Genomic DNA, 15,242 nt, shown 5'->3' with positions numbered 1-15,242 from the left:
ACAAAAAAATTCATCTCAACAATAATCGAGGAGAAAACCAGTTTACTACTTATTTGTTGTATTGTATCATAGATTTTAAAACATAATTAAATGATTCAGTAAAATAATAGATTTTATTAGATATATAATAAAATATTATATAAATAATTGTTGGTCAAACTTTACTTATTTTAAATCAAATTTTATCAACAAACTTTGATACTCTTGATTACCTGAACAACAAAACTTTTATATTGAAAATTAGAGTGTTAATCAATCGTTAGTTGATTTAGTGGTAATTGACGCTGAACTTGGTAGGGAGGACCACGATTCGATCCCCGCAACTGCGATCGGAAGGGGGCTAGAACCACTTGATGCCATAACTAACCACCGAACCAGATTAAACTAGTGGTGAAAGCCAAAAAAAAAGAAAGAAAATTAGAGTGTTAACACTATATTTTTGTCAAATAGCCTAATAGTTAATTAGATTCACACTACAAGTACGAAGAACTGAAAAAATTAAGTTTGAATTTTTACTCATCCAATAATATGTAGCTACCAACTGAACTATTGGGAAACAAGTGTTTCAAGGTGGTTAATTTTACACTCAGGAATAATATTTTATTTTATTTTATGCAGTAACTTTTTTTCTTAATTTATTTTTTGATAATTTATTTTATTTTATTCCTCTCTCTTCCCACATCATTTTTCATTATAGTTGATCGAAAATAACGACTGCGCAATACCCAAACGAAAACGCAACACCGCCGACCACCTGATCTCTCTGCAACTTCTCTCCACACTCCGCCATGTATGTCTCAAAGCTTCTTTATTTCTTTAGTTCCCATTTCTCATATCTATTATTTACATATTTGATTCGAATGCAAACACGTTTTTCGTCTCCAATTTTCAAATCTAGGGTTTTGAAACCTTGCCGCGATTCAATGTTTTTTATTCAATTCTCTTAATGATTCAGTAATATTTTCATCCTTTTGAGTGTAAGCTTCCGAGAGATTGATTAGGTTAATCCAATTCTAGAAATGATTTAAGGGGTGATTGTTATGTTAGATTTATGCTTCTGATTGATGCAATTCATTGTTACTTAGTTAAAATTATTGATCATGTTATGAGTTTTGAGATATATTAATGTTAAAGTGATGATTTGAATCTTTCTGGTTATTGTGTGTTTGTGGTTGATTTAGTGAATACTAATCTAGGAAGGAAAACATATGCTAAAATACTTAAAAAAAATAATTATAAATTTTGTTTAATCAATTCGATACTCATGTTTCCGGTGTATATGTTTTTTCAATCATATGTGTGACTTTAGATGCCGTTATGATTAATGATCGTACATGATCGGATTATGGTGTAAAAAATGATTACATTGACTGTATATTAATGATCGTGCATGATCGGATTATGGTGTAAAAAATGATTACATTGACTGTGTATATGAATTAAATTAAATCCTTGGATTTTATTGTGAATTCAGGGCTGACGAGGAACCTGTTGATCAGAAGAGACTTCTTGAAGAGTCTTGCAAACCAAAATGTGTGCGACCTTTACTTGAATATCAGGTGTGTGAATTTTTTTCTTTTGAAGAGTAAGCTGAATCATCTAAAGATGAGTTTTGTTCTTGATTCATGCGAACAGTAGTCATCAATACATCTTTTTAAAATTTTATAGGTTTAAGAATTCAAAGTAGATAAGCACTATTATTTGATTTTACATTTTGTCGATCAATTATATTATCCCTTTTACATTCATACATTTTATTATGATATTGTTTACTGAAAAATGTGATCAGAGAATTCTATAGTCATTAGTATATATGATATGAATGTGGAAGGGAGTACCAGTAAGTCAGTAACATCAATAACCAAAAATAACAAAGAAATGCAATTTAGCGAAGGAAATGGAGGACTTTTGAAAGAGTTACCTGGCAGAGGCTATACACTCTTATTATCTGTTTATTTTAGAGTGTTTGAGTGGTTAGATAGTCATGAAACTAAATTATTATACTGAGCTACAACATGACAATCTAACTTCTAAGTGCTTTTCCTTTATGCTGATGCATTTTTCTCTTCTTTCATCTCTCATTCTATAAAAAATATAACATTTCTGTAGTAGTCTTTTGTGGGGGATTTTAGGATTCTGTAGTTGCGAAACAATGGAACTTGATATAAGCCAAGGCCTCAATATCATATTTTTGGGTAATGCAGGAATAGTAGATTTGTAAATAAATCATGGTTTCAGTTCTGTGTTGATAAAAAGGTTATTTTAGCGGGGGCTGCCTCTTATATCCCCTTCCTTCTCTTGAGTTGAGAGAACCAACATTGTATGACATTAGTGGGAAAACCTCAGGTTCTGAAGTGTTTATTTGAATAGTAGATACATTGAGAGATTCTTAATGGACAATAATGTGTAGCTCCATTGTGGGTCCGGTGAAGGGTAGACCTATTGTGGATCTATTGTAGGTTGTCTTATCTTGCATTATTATGATTCTGATGCCACTTCAATTCACATGATAGCAACTCCAATTGATGCGTCAAGACAAATTTACAATAAAGAATAAGTATTTGCAAATTTTGCTTATTAAAAAAATGTCACAAATTTTCGTTCAGCCTTATCTTTATTTTTGAAAGAAGTTCTTGCAAAGAAAACTAATTCTCTAAATTGCTACAGGCATGCATTAAAAGGATACAAGGTGATGATTCTGGGCAAAAACACTGCACTGGACAATATTTTGATTATTGGTACTGTGTTGACAAATGTGTAAGTATTCACTGAATCATTAATGTTTAGTTTGTAAATAACCATTGAGCCATTTGATTTGCTGTTGTTTGCCTGATAAATTGTAATCTTGCAATGCAGGTTGCACCAAAGCTATTCACCAAACTGAAGTAATAGGGGAGAATATTTTGGTATTATAATATCGTTCTGTTTTATCTTCGTTCCCAAAAACTACTCCTAAACATATGATTTTGTAACCAAAACTCATACCCTGTATGGTTTTCATTTTGTTTATTATTGGGAATTTTTGATCCCATGGAGACATTGGGTGATAATTAATAATTATGTGTTTGGAAGTGTGTGGCCTTTTGGATTTCCCTTAACAGCTGTTTGTTGAATTCTGCTAGTTCTGTGAACGACTGAACTGAGTATCAGAGGTTCGTGATAATTTGGTCTTCAGGTTTCCTGCTAGGGTTGATTCAATTTTCCGTGGATAATTGATATCTAACGAACGAACTATAAACAGCAAGGTTGCACACCAAATAAATAAATAAAATACAGTTGCATGTTCCTCATGAACAACAGAAAGACACAACTCTCCCCCACCCACGCACACAATAGCCTCTTACAATGCAAACAAATTTAGTTTACCAACTTTTTTGCGACACTAAATGTCTGTTTTTTCCAGAAATGTAAATGAAATTACCATGACTAAAATTCAATTGCATGGTGTTTTCCATTTCCTCAACTAAGTTCATATTGTGTACTCCTAACTGTGATTACAAAGGAAAGTCGTAGCCAAGTATTGTAAGTGCAATTTTGATTCAAGAGCCTTCAGTTCATTTTGTTTTGCATAGTTCTAATATTGAAAAAATGGCTCATCATTTCATTTGTTTCACTTCGATCATAAGATGATCAACCCTAACACCAACTCTGAATAGGGTATAAACCAAAGATGCCATGGATATGGATTGAATTAATATTTTTGATTGCGAGTGTAGGTTACATGCTTTTCATTTTTGGGTAAATTACATAGTTTAGATGCTGCCTGATTAGGAGTTCACCTTAGACATTACCATTCTCCACATTTGCAGTATTATTATTCTTTTCATCCAACCTCATTTTGAGAATCCAAAAATCAAATATGTTTACCTATTGTTAGCAAAACTGATTTAAAAAAGACTATCTAAAGATCAACACACTATTGTGAGGTATCAAACTCGAATTCGGATGAAGTTGTTCAACCTAACAATATTATCATTGTCAGTTAAGTTATTACGGACAACTAAATCCTTTTTGTGGGTATTAGACAAAGTGACAAACATCACTAAAATTTACACATCTACGAAGTTTCAAATTCAAACTTGATGAAAGTGACCGACCTAACGATAGTGACCGACCTAACGATATCATTGAACCAAGTCACATGTACAATTAAATCCATTTCAACAATTTAAAAACAAAAAATTTTGGTTTGGGTTTTGGTCTTCTTAAACATGTGGTTATTAGAAGTTCAATTTCTGACTCACGCGTATGAATAAAGTTCGAATGGAAGGAAAAACCACCTTGTGTGACCCATAGATTATTCACGGAGGTTAGACATCATTAACGGTGGTGAAAACTTCGTACCAATATTGTGGTAACAAAGAAATACTTAATTTTTTTTGGGGAGTAAAAGGTAAAAATACTTAATACTAGGTTAGTTATGGTGATTTGACCGAAATTGGATGGAACCCGAATGTAATAATAGAAGAAGAGAGTGTATGTATAGCACTTGATCCCCAAATTACGATTCTGCGATACCAACACAAACAAACAAACAACACCTCCAATCACTTGCAACCTCACTTCGCGCACCGCCATGTATATGTCTCAAAGCTTCTTTGTTTCTTTCATTTTCATCTCTTTCATTTATTATTTGTATTTGATTTGAATTCAAACACATCCGATTTTTAAATCTAGGGTTTTCAAACCTTCATGTTTTGATTTGGTTAATCCAATTCTAGAAATGACGATAGATTCATGTAATTGTTGTGTTAATGTGTGATGATTTGAATCTTTTGATTTTATTGTGAATTCAGGGCTGATGAGGAACCTGTTGATCAGAAGAGATTTCTTGAAGAGTCTTGCAAACCAAAATGTGTTAGACCGTTAATTGAATATCAGGTTTGTCATTTTTTTTTTTACTATTTTCAAATTCATACAGTTTATTGTGATATGGTTTATTTACTGAAAAATATGATTGGAGAATTCTATAATCATGAGTGTATACGAAGGAATAAGGAAGGGTTTACCACTAACCAGTAAGATCAATAAATGAAAATAACAAAGATTGTTAATGTAATGAAGGAAAGGTTAAATTAAATGAGTCGTTTATCTGTTTGTTTTAGAGCGGATGATTGGCTAGATAGTCATGATGAAACTATACAATCTTATTATGATTTATTTTGCTGTTCTCTCGTTCTATCGAAAATATAACACTTCAGTTGTGGGGAGTTTTAGGATTATGCTCCAAGTGAGGGAAATTAATATAAAGATCATTTCCATTTAAGTTGGACTAGGATTCTCTCAATTGGAGAAAAAACATGATGAAGTAATGCGAGAATCTAGACCATTAAAATATAAAGAGGGGATAATATTGAAATTTGAAAAAAAAATGGAGAAACATTAGTTAAGGGTTGAGATGTGAACATGAGAGGAAAAAAATGGAGGATCTATTTCCGTTCATGACAATGAGAATGAGTGTTTTCTATATTCTGTTGGAGATCTAACACAATGGAACATGATATAAACCAAGGCCTCAATATTACATTTTTTTGGGGTATGTGGGAATATGCAAAGGGTGTAAGTGAACTGGGTAAATCCAATGAACCTGAAAATGACCCGTTGTTCATCAGTTCGGGTAAAATACCGAACCGTAAAGAACCAAGTATGATATGATTGGCTCAGGTGACGGGTTTCAGTTTTGAAAACCGAGTATGGTCACCCAGCCCGAGTACTGTGCTATTACTGTTTTTTTTAATAAATATGGGACTGTACTACTAGCCTACTACCTATTCTGGCGACCCAACTCATTACTCCCTTAAACCCTCATTTCATTTTAGCCAACAAACATAGAAACCCTAGCCTAATATTCTCATCACCGCTATCTTAATCTCTGACCCAGGCCCCTCCTTCCCTCCGACAAGGCCAGCATGGCGTCCCACGCAGCCACGCCTTTTCCGACTTCTGATGTTCTATTCTGTCTCAGTTTTATGTTCAGTGGTGAAGAGTCGAGTTTGTGGGTTTTAATGGGGATGGGGATGAACAGTGGAACTGCTGCTTGGGGAAGTTGCTAGGTTGTTTTGGTGAGTGGCTATGGAAGTCACAACTTGTGACTAGCAGAAAGTGAGGTTTTATTTTTGGGGCGGGGGTGGTTTGGCTTTTGAATGTTGGAGATCATGGTAGATTTTGTGGCCCCTCTATTTCTCTCTGGTTTGTGATAGATGCAACAAAGGTCGAGTTCTGGAAAAAAATTACTATGTTCTACTCCTTTTTTTTTATAGCTAAACCAATCACCCAAACCGAACCAACCCATATTTCATGGGGCTAGTTTGGTCCACGTCCATTCACAAAAATTGCATAAAATAAACCAAACCAACCTGTGCATATTTGATTGGTTTGGATTTTTTCCTATTGAGAACCGAACTAAACTGACCCGTTACACCCCTAGGAATAGGGATAGAGAGATGAATATGATGGTTTCAGTTCTGTGTTGAATAACAGTTTATTTTAGCAGGGGTTGCCTCTTACATCCCCTTCCTTCTTTTGAGTTGAGAGAACCAACGTTGTATGAAAATAGTCGGAAAACCCTAGGTTATGACTTGTTTGGTTGAATAGATACCCTGAGTGAGTATTAATGGACAATAAAGAACAGCTCCGTTGTGGGTCTGCAGAAGGGTAGGACTCAATGTTGGCCAAAGGTTGTCTTATCAGCATAGTGGAATTAGCATTTTTTAGGCTGATTCCACTCCATCTCACACGATACCAAATTGATGTGCCAAGACAAATTTAAAATAAATAACAAGTGTTGACCCTATTTTTGTTTATGAAAGAAGCTCTTGCAAAGAAAATTAATCCTCTAAATTGCTACAGGCATGCATTAAAAGGATTCACGGTGATGATTCTGGTCAGAAACACTGCACAGGACAATATTTTGATTATTGGTATTGTGTTGACAAATGTGTAAGTATTCATTGAATCATTAATGTTTAGTTTGTAAATAACCATTTAACCACTTGATTTTCTTTTGTATTTGCTGATAAATTATAATTTTGCAATGCAGGTTGCACCAAAGCTATTCACCAAACTGAAGTAATAGGGGGAGAATATTTTGGTATTATAATACTGTTCTGTTTTATCTTCATTCCCAAATAACTGCCCCCAAACCTGTGATTTTGTAATCTTTGATTCAAGACACATATTTTGCTCATTGGGAAATTTTGACCCATGGAGACCTTGGATGATAATTAATAATAAAATTATGCCAATTCATTATTTTGAAAGTGTAATATTAGTTTGGGAACAAGAGCAACAATATCAACACAAGATACTATTTTGTTTCTACACAGAAGATCATCATGTCAAATTCATCCCCAACTAGTAAAGAAAGATAAGTTCAAATAATTGATAACTTATGTAACAAGGTAAGAAAAGCTCCATGTTACTATGACATGAAATTGGACACGGACTAGTGTCTCCAACTTCATAAGTTGCATTCATCCAAACATCAACCGATCTTTGCTTTGTGTGTTATTAAAATAGAAGTAGCCTTAAATTTAATATGATATTTTAATTTTATTCTCTTAATATTAAAGAGAAACTAAGGTCTCACTGAAAAACTAAATGTTTTAACAGAGGCATTAAAGAATAATAAAGGCATCATTTTGTTCTTGGATGATTGGTGTAATCAAGAGTTTCTTCTTTGATAAATGTAATTAAGATGTATTTTCTTTAAAAATAAGTGATCCATAGTTATTGAGTTGTTTATCCACTCTTATTTTTGAAATAGTGTATGTATGGATGAGTTTGGGAGTTTGTCGAAACTTTAAAATGTAATTTTTTGTCATCAACATAATATGACACAAGTAGTAGATAACCGATGCCTATAGAAAAAACCTTAATAATTGATTTGGTTTGTAGTTTCACATGGCAATGCTTAAAATCCTAAGTAAATCTTTTTGATTCATAAAGGAATTTTCGTTTAAACCCTTTCAAAGATGTGTTATGCTCCATTTAATTACAGCAGCAAACTTAAACCCTTGTTGTATCTAAAATACTTGCGTGATATGAAATCAGTTGGTTTATCGACTGATGGTTAGTCTTAGGGTGTATTAGTATCTTCCTGTCTTAGCATGCAGAGGTTTGTGTCTGAGTTAGGTTTAAATTGCAGTTTAGTCTTCTACCAATTAGTTGGGGTGGATCAGGCTGATTTTATTTATTTCCCATTTACAACTAAACTACCGTCTGGCCTTTTCTTTTATTAAGTGCCAATGTTGGAGTAATTTGAGTTATAATTGATAAAAAAATCATAAGACTAAATCTCAAATAAAACAACATTTGATTTAATAAAAAGTTATTATATATTTTCGGCAAAACTTTTATTTTATTTTAATATAAATTGAGCATCGAGTCATTGACTATGTTACTACCGCATAACAGTGAACCATGAGTGTATCCTCTCCTGTCTTAGGTATCGTTTGGCCTAGCTTATTTTGAACTTTTTTACTCCTTAATAAAAAAAGTTGGGTCAAACAGTTAATTTAAAAGTACTTAATAAAAAAAAGCAACTTATTATATATGTGTTAAATATATGCTAATAAAGTACTTTCAATTAAGTTAATCCATGTAACTGTTTCTAGCAGAAATTAGCTTCTCGGTGGTTACCTCCTTCGATTCCCGCATGAGACAATTGAATTGATATTTTAAATATTTATTTTGTTTTCTAATTCTAACATACATATTGTTATGAATAATATAGATGTGGATGTTCATTAGTCTAGGCCCATATTCTTGGCCCATGTAATCTCCTATATATATGACTATCTCACAATGTAAAAGACACACCTTGAATAGAACAATACAATAGTCTATTCCTTTCTCTTCTCCCTTTCTCTCATTCTTCTCTATTCTAGCTATTCTCTAGAAATAGTTCATAACACGTTATCAGCACGATAGTCTCTCTCCCCTCTCTAGAAAGGTATAGCAACCATGAGAGGTGATAATTTTATTTCTTGTATTTTTTATTCTATTTTTTTCGTTTTTTTTTTTCATATTGATTCACAGCCTACGATCCAGAAGTATCGTAGTGAAATTTTTAAAATATGAATCCTGAAGATTCATAGTATGATGAAATTTTAAAATATGAATCCTGAAGATTCATAAACCTACGCTTCTAAAATATCAATCCCTGAAGGATTGAAAAAAAAAAAACTGATTTGATCTATTATATAGTTCTTAAAGAACTTAAAAATACAAATTTTATTCTCCATGAAATCTTGATGAATTCAATTGGGACACATCCCTGAAGGATTGTACCAATATATGTATTCCTATTACATTATAATATATGTTATACAGTTCCTGAAGAACTCGATGTTGTATGCATTCCTGAAGAATTGCATAAATGATTAATTTTACATTATAATGATGTTATATAGTTCTTGAAGAACTTCTTATAAATTATTTCCTATGAATTCCAGAAGAATTCAAAATACATATACATGCATCCCTGAAGGATAGCTTTATCAATTTTTTTTAGAGTTTTGGCTATTTATAATTTTTATTGAATTTATTTTATTTATTGTTATAATAATAATAATAATAATAATAAAAATAATAATAATAATAGTGTATAATCTATGCATATCATGCTGATTAAAAATAAATAATAATAATAATAACAATAATTTAATATGTATCATCATATTGTAAAGCTAGAGCATAAAAATATTCCAATTTATTTTCAATAAGATACTAATTAATCTCATTCATAGCATATGTTACATTATAATTATTATTAATTTCATTATGTTACTATTTAATTTGCATTATAAAATTTTAGTACGTTACATTATATTAGTATTAATAAAAATAATTGGAATTATCTTTTATTAGACTGTGTTTACTATGTTTATCTAATTATTTGCTTAATTTTATTATTTGATGATAGTATATATCAATGATAAATGAATGAAAAATCATTCCCAGAAGTGAATGAAATCTAACCCACTGATGTTACTCCATTCCCAGAAGTGAATGTAGTAACACACGATTACCATGAAAAAAAAATTTGTGGTCATGGTCGTGGTAATAGTCATGACTGTGTTAATTTTAAAATTTCGGCTTCTCACTAGAAGTGAAAAAAATAATGAAAAAAAAGTAAAAAATGGGCAAATTAGTTCCTGAAGAACTAAAGAAGAAAAAGGGAAAATCCAATTGAATGCACAAGGAATAAATTATTCTTAATCATTATGAAGATCACTTGTGATATAGTTCTTGAAGAACTAATGCTTTAATAATAATGATCTCCGATGGATTACTCAAAGAATATGGGCCTAGACTAATGGACATCCACATCTATATTATTCATAACACTCCCCCTTGGATGTCCATCGATAATATGCCTCATTAAAACCTTACTATAAATAATTGATTGTCAAATATTCTTGGCCCATGTAATCTCCTATATATATGACTATCTCACAATGTAAAAGACACACCTTGAATAGAACAATACAATAGTCTATTCCTTTCTCTTCTCCCTTTCTCTCATTCTTCTCTATTCTAGCTATTCTCTAGAAATAGTTCATAACACATATGATATATCCTGCGTAATTGTCTTGTTGTTTTATCTACTTACTATTTATTAAACAAACTCTACTCATCGGTCGTCGTTACTAAAAAAAAATCAGTCATCATCATATCATTTTTCCTATTAGTGTTTTTATTTTAATTTTTTCATTTAGTATTATAATTATAGTTAATCATTTTGAAGCAAACAACTTTAAATAATTACTCTTTTAAAATATTTTTATTTATTTAACATAATTATTTGTAAACTTTAATTTAACACTTATTAAGAAAATATCATATTTCTTGGTCATTCATTTTTTAGAATTTAATTAAATGATTCATTTATAGTAATTATTGTGAAAAATTAGCTTCTAAAACAAAACAGGAAATAAAATTAACAAACAACTTTAACTTTATTTTTAAAGTTCTTCTTTTTAACTTTAAGTTGAAAGTAGCTTTTGTTACAAATAAAAGTCAGGCCAAACGGTACCTTAGTGTGTTATGTCATCTCTCCTATCTTAATCCAATGACGAGATTATAAAATAAAATAAAGTGGTCTGGAAAGTGAAACAACAGCAGAAATCCAACGGTTACAATTAGTATATGATAGACAACATAAGAGAATCAATCGGATCTGTATAACGTTTTTTTAAAGAATTTATAAAAATATCATTAAAAAAAAAGAATTTTGAATTATTACATTTGTAGCATCTAAGTTTTCTTGCTTGTTCAAGTTTGGTGTTGAATCTGGATTATTAAGGGTGTATTGAATCTAGTTTCAACAACTTAATAATTTCGTTTCCATGTTGTTAAAAGTCCTGTTGAAGTTCCAATACAATTATGACAAATTATGCTTGACTTTAAAGCCTTTGGAAACCTGCTAAAATGTTTAATTTGGTTAGTTTTACCATTGGACATGCCACTATTAAGATAAGTTTTAATTTATTAGTTTGATCATGTTTCTATAAGGAAGTTACTTCCTCTTAATATGAATTTAAAAGGACAAAAAAAGTGCTTAACAGTTGAGTAGTAGTGCTTAATCAAAACTTGCTGGTGATGCAGATGCTGAGAAGGACAAGGAGAAGAAGGATGCTGATGCTGAGAAGGAGAAGAAGAAGAAGAAGACTGCTGATGCTGATGAATAGGATCAACCTACATGATTGTGAAAAAGTCTCATTTCTGGCTATTTTGTCAAATTTATCAATACCTTAAACTTTGTTCCGTGCTATTTTGTCAACTTGCACATAGTAGGACTGCTCAATGCAATGGACCAATTGTTTAACTACCATCTTTAAAGCAAATTTTTGTATGTTTCACATTGTAGGACTGCTTAATGCAATGGACCAATTGTTTAGATACCATCTTTAATGCAAATCTTTGGATGTTGATGCATTGTGGAATTGAAATTTTATGGAGAGTAAAAAATAAAGTAAATAAATCTGATTTTACTCTTCTTTCATGTTAACGGAGAGAATCCATTTAGTAAAAATGATAAATCCTCGATATATTTTCCAAACATATTAAATATCAGAAGACATAATGCAAAAGTTTGAAATTAGAGTGTGGAAAATGTATTGGTGAAATTGACATTTGGGAACTTAATTTTTCTGTGACGTATTTGGTTAGTCCACAACTCTTAGTTTGTTACATCTATAAATTTGTTTTTGGTGATAGTATCACAATTACTACATAGTCACCTAAAATAAGAACCAAAACCATAGAGAAAAAGCTTCTGGTTTGAGTTTAATGTTTAGTCCAAATTCTATGCAGCCTAGGATGATATTAGTGAATAGGTAAACACAAATTTGGAAAATGTTAACTTGTACAAATTTCAGTTATATTCTGTTTTCTATGCACACTTCAAAATAATTGACTTGTGTATCTAAATGATAATTACAGGTTTTCATGCACATTGAAGAATCAAAGTGTGAAAATTGGTATGTCTTCCAAAAAAAAAAAAAAGTGTGAAAATTGGTATGAATATATAACTCATACTTGTTTGGTTCAATTTTTTTTTTATGGGTTCATATTCTTCATTCTTCTTAGTCTTAGACTTATCCAAATGCAAATGTTATTAGACTTATCGTTTTGATTGTTAAATTTGCAGGACACTGCTCAAAGGTACCGCGGAATGTAAACATGGAGAAACTGCAACATGGTTATTTATTTCCTGAGGTGATCTTCAATAACCTTTCTATTTTTTGAATCAGCAACAACTTTCCAAGTATCACCTTCCTCGTCATATACTTTAATCTTTGCCGAGCCGAGAGAGCTTGAAGGATCAAGTGCATACAAATCATTATTGACAGTAACACTCGATTTTGTTCCAGCTTGCCTTGCCGGCCAACCGTCGCCCATACCAACGAGCATTTCAAGCCAAGAATTTATATCTGGATCATAAACTTCTCCCCCAACGTCAACAAAAAATGGCCAACAATACAAACTCTGAGGAACATACAACCTTCCCCTGTATGAAGTCATTCCTGTGGCAATAGGCTTGAGCAAGTCAGCCAGAAAAGCAGTTGGTAGTATCTAAGCTTTTGCAATAGGCATGTACCTTCTCCATAATTTTCTTAAAGGAGTCTTATATTTAGGGACGAAGATAATGTTATATAAATAGAACAAATCTGATTGAGTAAATATTAACCGTTAGTTGGTTCAGTAGTGATTGACGCTGAACTTGATAGAGAGGACCACAATTCGATCTCCCGCAACTACAATCGGGAGGGGCTGAAACCATTTGATGTTAGAACTGATTCCCCGAACCAGATTAAACTGGTGGTGAAAAAAAAATCCGATTTGGTATTGAGCAGTATTGCTGCCATTCACATTTAGCAATTGAAACTTGCTGTCGTGGGGTGGATACTTTTAAAAAGTTGTCTGACCATAGCTTGTTCGAATCTCAGCAAAATCACCTTTGTTCCTTTCAATTGAAACTTACTGTTTTAGTGGTAATATTTAATTTGTTGTATTTACCCCATATTGCACATCATGTACCTTATTAAGAAAATTATTACTGGTGCAATATATATTCCTTTCCCACGTTTTATATACTTATTTAAATTTATTGAAAAATTATCAAAAAAAATAAACTTTATTAAGAAAAATATTGAATCACGAGATATTCAATTTTAACTCAACAACAACGATGATATAAAGATTATTCTAACATATATCTTAAGGGTATATTTTAAAATATCTAAATATAATACAAAAATTTAAAGTTTAAAAAATAGAATACATGGACACAATTTTTTTTCCTAATGTTTGTTTCTTATGACACATTTCATCGAGTTATATCTTGATTTGTTTTCATTAATTCTCTAGTTTTCCGATAAAAGTAGCTCCAGTAATTCAGAGTTTGGCCGTTAGGTAGATAAAATCTGATAAAGAATTATTTTTATCAGGAGTCGAACTCGATTCTCTTAACAATCTTTCATAGGAGAAGCTCAATAAACCCTGATCCAATTTAAAAATTTGATACTTCTATAGTATTTGAAAAGAATGATTAGTCGGTATAAAGAGATAATTAGCATCCAAAGTATGAACGCATTATTAGATTCTAAATTAAAGTTTATGTTAGTTTTCACGCGTGGCACCCACTAATTCAATTCTATATATTATGGCGTGTGTCTTCCACACTTACTCCAAACTCATCATTTCAATATTTCACATAGTATTTCTAAGATCTATGGCTGAAATTCAACACCACCATGCAGCTACACTAGCTCGCAGTGAATCAAAAGTGTACAACATGGATGTTGAAAAAAATGAAGAAAAAGATTATACACAAAGAGCTCAATGGCTTAGAGCAGCTGTTTTAGGTGCTAATGATGGTTTACTCTCAACAGCATCCTTAATGATGGGTGTTGGAGCTGTTACAAAAGATGTTAAGACAATGATTCTAACCGGAATTGCTGGTCTTATAGCCGGTGCATGTAGCATGGCAATCGGTGAATTTGTGTCGGTATATTCGCAATATGATATTGAGTATGCACAAATGAAAAGACAAGGAAATACTTCTCAGAAAGATAAATTACCTAATCCTTATTATGCCGCTTTTGCCTCGGCCGTTGCTTTTGCGGTCGGGGCTTTTGTGCCGTTACTCGGCGCGGCTTTTGTGAAAGATTATAAGGTTAGATTGGGAGTTGTGGTTGGTGTTGTTAGTTTTGCCTTGTTTGTTTTTGGTGGGTTGAGTGGTTTTCTTGGGAAAGCACCTTTGGTTAAGTCATGTTTGAGGGTTTTGATTGGTGGATGGTTAGCTATGTCTCTTACTTTTGGTTTAACTAAGCTTGTAAACCATGTTGTAGTTTGATCAACTTTAATCTCTTTATTTCCAGCACTTTAATTTGTAATTTTAATTACTCCACATCTTTCTTTGTTATATAAGTTTAATAGGTTGATGATTTTATACATATTTTGTTTTTGTTAATTAGATCTATAAAGTTTTATATATCCTTTATGCATAGTCTCAAGATTTCATTTTGAATAGAGTTGTTTTTTTTTTTTTTTTTTTTACTTTTCTTTTTCTTTCAATGGAGTTAATTTTCTGGTATAATTTCATGAATTAATAGTCGTCCAAATTTACTAATAAAAAATGCTCAAACTAACCGTCATGAGCCTATAACTTAACCCACCCACATTTAGATTCACCCCAAATCAATTTTTTTTTCTTTCTTTTTTCAATACATTAA

At 31.6% G+C, this 15,242-nt stretch overlaps 3 protein-coding genes across 3 annotated transcripts; all 3 read left to right on the top strand.

Moving 5' to 3' along the window:
• Positions 1 to 634: 634 nt before the first annotated feature.
• LOC123911024 (cytochrome b-c1 complex subunit 6-1, mitochondrial) lies at positions 635 to 3,071 on the top strand. Its single transcript, XM_045962340.1, has 4 exons — positions 635 to 790; positions 1,475 to 1,559; positions 2,668 to 2,757; positions 2,857 to 3,071. Coding segments are annotated over exons 1-4 (210 nt in total). The 5' UTR covers positions 635 to 788; the 3' UTR covers positions 2,890 to 3,071.
• Positions 3,072 to 4,446: 1,375 nt separating this feature from the next.
• LOC123911023 (cytochrome b-c1 complex subunit 6-1, mitochondrial-like) lies at positions 4,447 to 7,251 on the top strand. Its single transcript, XM_045962338.1, has 4 exons — positions 4,447 to 4,578; positions 4,797 to 4,881; positions 6,850 to 6,939; positions 7,040 to 7,251. Coding segments are annotated over exons 1-4 (210 nt in total). The 5' UTR covers positions 4,447 to 4,576; the 3' UTR covers positions 7,073 to 7,251.
• A 6,947-nt stretch (positions 7,252 to 14,198) lies between these two features.
• On the top strand, positions 14,199 to 14,890 carry LOC123908614 (vacuolar iron transporter homolog 4-like). Its single transcript, XM_045959300.1, has one exon. The coding sequence runs from the start codon at positions 14,240 to 14,242 to the stop codon at positions 14,861 to 14,863; it is 624 nt and encodes a 207-aa protein (XP_045815256.1). The 5' UTR covers positions 14,199 to 14,239; the 3' UTR covers positions 14,864 to 14,890.
• Positions 14,891 to 15,242: the final 352 nt, after the last annotated feature.

The sequence above is a fragment of the Trifolium pratense genome, linkage group LG2, assembly GCF_020283565.1.
Source record: "Trifolium pratense cultivar HEN17-A07 linkage group LG2, ARS_RC_1.1, whole genome shotgun sequence".
Classification (NCBI taxonomy): domain Eukaryota; kingdom Viridiplantae; phylum Streptophyta; class Magnoliopsida; order Fabales; family Fabaceae; genus Trifolium; species Trifolium pratense.
The sequence above is the reverse complement of the archived record's forward strand: the minus strand, read 5'-3'. Positions and strand labels throughout refer to the sequence as shown.